A 3,157-nucleotide genomic window follows, 5' to 3' on the forward strand; every position below is an offset into this window, starting at 1 on the left:
TTTCCTTAAGGCACAGCCACCCTTCCTGGGCTCCCATCTCTTCAAAACTCCTACTCTGCAGTGCGTCCTTGACTAATCGCTTGAGTTCATTGAAATCAGCTTTCCTAAAGTCTAGCACTTTCACCCTACTAGTTACCTTACCCACTCGACGTCTTATGATGAATTCTATTATTTGGTGATCACTGTCCCCCAGGTGACCATTGATCTGTAGGTCTCCTACCATGTGATCCCCCGTTGCCAATACCAGGTCCAGCAAGGCATTCCCCCTAGTGGGACCATGTACCTCCTGCATCAGATGGAGGTCCTGTACACAGGATAGGAACCTGCGTGAACAGTGGGACTTTGCTGTCTGTGTCTCCCAGCAGATGTCTGGGTAGTTTAGGTCCCCCATGACTACTGCTTCCCTAGTTTTTATGGTCTCCGAGAGCTGCCTCAGGAGCCCCAAATCTAGTTCTTCCCCTTGGTGTGGGGGTCTGTAGCAAACCCCTACCACCAAATCCCTTTCTCCTTGACCTCCAATGAAGGTGACTATTATTGGGCTGCCACAGTTGTCTTCACTCAAGTTGCAGCAAGGGAAGTTTAGGTTAGATATTAGGAAGAACTTTCTCACTAGGAGGGTAGTAAAGCACTGAAAAAGACTTACCCAGAGAGGTGATGGAATCTCCATCCTTGGAGGTTTTCAAGCCCCGGATAGACAAAGATTTCGGTGGGGTGATATAGCTGGGGACAGTCTTGCTTTGAGCACGGGTTTGAACTAGATAACCTCCTGAGGTCCCTTCCAATCCTAATTTTCTATGATTCTGAATACTAACAATTTGCCATAGGTCACCAGTCTTCTACAGTCAGTGGGAGATGAGGGCACCTCACACCTTAGCACTGGGGTTCACTTTGTACCTTGAAGAGCCAGGCATTGTGTCAGGGATCTCGTTGCTGGGATGCAGATGGAAAGTGGAAGCCCGCAAACATTTACTCACCATGATCCTTTCCTCTTCCTCCTCCTGTTTCTTCTGCTTTGCAACTTGGATTTCTGCCTCCTTCTTGGCTGCCTGCTGCAGCTCAAACTTGCTGCGCAAATCACGTGGAGGCTTGACTGCATACTTCTCAGTCTTCTCCTTCACTGTCTCTTTCTGAGCCTGTAGGAGTAGAGGATCCAGGTGCCTTGCTTAACCCAGCAGGACATGCCGGAGGCCAGAGGACATGCAGATCCCAAGTACCTTGTAATCCAGCTCCCCCAACAGGCTTGTGGGATTGTAACCAATAGGTCTGGGAGTTCATGAACTCTTGGAGCCCAAACAGGCCTCAGTGGTGTCAGGGGAAAAGCACTCAACTAATCCCAGTGACCTGTCCTATAGACACTGTCCTTGACTAGGGTCATGTATATTGGAACCTCAATTTGGCACCACAAGTCAAATGTTAAGCAGTCACAGACCTATGAGACACCAGTAATATCTAACCTGCTTGGCACTTTTCACTGTATTATGGCCGATTAACCTGTCTAGCAAGTGGAGTCCCTCCCATCGTGCTCAGCCCAAGTTCCTCACCTCTTTGGACTTCTTCAGCAGAGGGCAAACCTCCCTGGTCTCGTCCATCATACATATCTCCCGGGTGGCATAGCCATACACACAGTAGGCATCGTACCCAACCCCAATAAGCAGGGAGCAGAGCAGCATGCTGAAGTCAAAGCAGTTTCCTCTCTGGTACTTCACGATAGTGGTCGGGGAGAACAAGGAGCTAGGCTTAAAAGAGCAGGATATGTTATTTTACTTACAGTCATATCTTTGCATCTCCCCCTTCTCCAGAAACAAAGCAAAAGATATCATACTCGCCAAGGCCTTGTAGACTGAAATCTGCTGAGCTGCAATGTGATCTACATGTAAATAAGTACAAGTATCCAAGTGGAGAACGTAGCTGTTTGCTTCAAACACTTGCCCTAGTAACTTATTTCCTGTCCCTGAGTATCCTGCCTATGAAGTAATTTTGCCCAAGTTCACTATTTCCCTCTACTTTTCACATTGGTAAATCCCTTTACTAATGGATTGGAGCTAATGAATGGAGCAGGAAATTAGGAGACAGGAAAATGGGAGTCTATTCCCAGCTCTGAGATTCACCTGCTTTGTGACTGGACATGTGACTTCACCATGCCACTTCTCTATCAATTAATGATCATGATGCCACTTCCTCTGAGCATCCTGGGTGCAGAGTATCAGGATTTAATTTCTGAATTCCATTAGTAGTCTGAAAAATGCTGAGCAGCTCCTTATGAGTTAAATCAGTATGACTCCACTACAGTTAGTGGAGCTCCATTGATCCATGTCAGCTTGTAAACACCTTTAAGGACACAGCTTGTAAAGACCTTTAATAACTAACTATTGCAGCCTGCCCATTGTCTGCTACTCCTTTATATGCCCCTGCTCTCCAAGGCCATCACTTTCCTTATAAGGGATTTTTGGTCCATTCCAGCCCTACTTCTCTATGATTTCTATGATTATGACAAGCAACCAGCTAATCTGTGTGAACCTGCTTCAGCGGCGCCACTCTGGGTTTACATAGGGTGAGTGGGATCAGACTCTGGCCTGGTCTTGTATACATTGCATGCATTTACTTAAGAGGTGTCCCCGGGAAGTGACCATCCATGCAATGTAAACATACCCAAATGAAACACACAAGGACCCAGTAAATAGGAGCTCTGGCTAAAGAATGAACAAGGAGTTCTTACCACGGTCATTATCAGCCCTTAGGTGAATGTTGGAGGGGGCAATCAGGCAAACAGTCTTTCAGAGTACCGTGAGCTGGGCTGTCTCAGTGTGACACCCTGATGAGAAACCCCTCACCATTAACAATGTTGGGCTCCCAATGAGCCAATGAAGGTGACTGAAAGAATCATAGGAAGTCCTAGTTCTTACTGGCTCAATAGGGTTTGGAAGAGGCTCCATTGTGAGGTAGTCAGAGACGAATCGGGCGCAGCCATCCCAGTTGTACAGCTCAGGGTATGGCAGTAGGGTCGGACGCACTGTGGTGCTCACGAACTTCTGCAGAGCAACAAGAAGATTATAGCAGGTAACCGCATAGAAGAACATACAACAGGGAGGGAGTTTGAGGCCTGCAAGCTTGAACTAATGTCCAACTCCCTTCTAATTATCTTGAGAGCTTGATTACC

The 3,157-nt window shown here is 47.2% G+C and overlaps 1 protein-coding gene across 1 annotated transcript in view; it reads right to left on the bottom strand.

The window, feature by feature from the left end:
- DRC7 (dynein regulatory complex subunit 7) overlaps nucleotides 1–3,157 on the bottom strand; it is a 31,777-nt gene that overhangs the window by 22,989 nt on the left and 5,631 nt on the right. The window contains exons 4-6 of the mRNA XM_006020242.2: nucleotides 2,904–3,029; nucleotides 1,542–1,736; nucleotides 975–1,133 (exon numbers count right to left, since the gene is read on the bottom strand). Coding sequence (XP_006020304.1) covers nucleotides 975–1,133; nucleotides 1,542–1,736; nucleotides 2,904–3,029 — 480 coding nt within the window. The remainder of the gene's footprint in view (nucleotides 1–974; nucleotides 1,134–1,541; nucleotides 1,737–2,903; nucleotides 3,030–3,157) is intronic.

The sequence above is a fragment of the Alligator sinensis genome, unplaced genomic scaffold (genome assembly GCF_000455745.1).
Source record: "Alligator sinensis unplaced genomic scaffold, ASM45574v1 scaffold203_1, whole genome shotgun sequence".
Classification (NCBI taxonomy): Eukaryota; Metazoa; Chordata; order Crocodylia; family Alligatoridae; genus Alligator; species Alligator sinensis.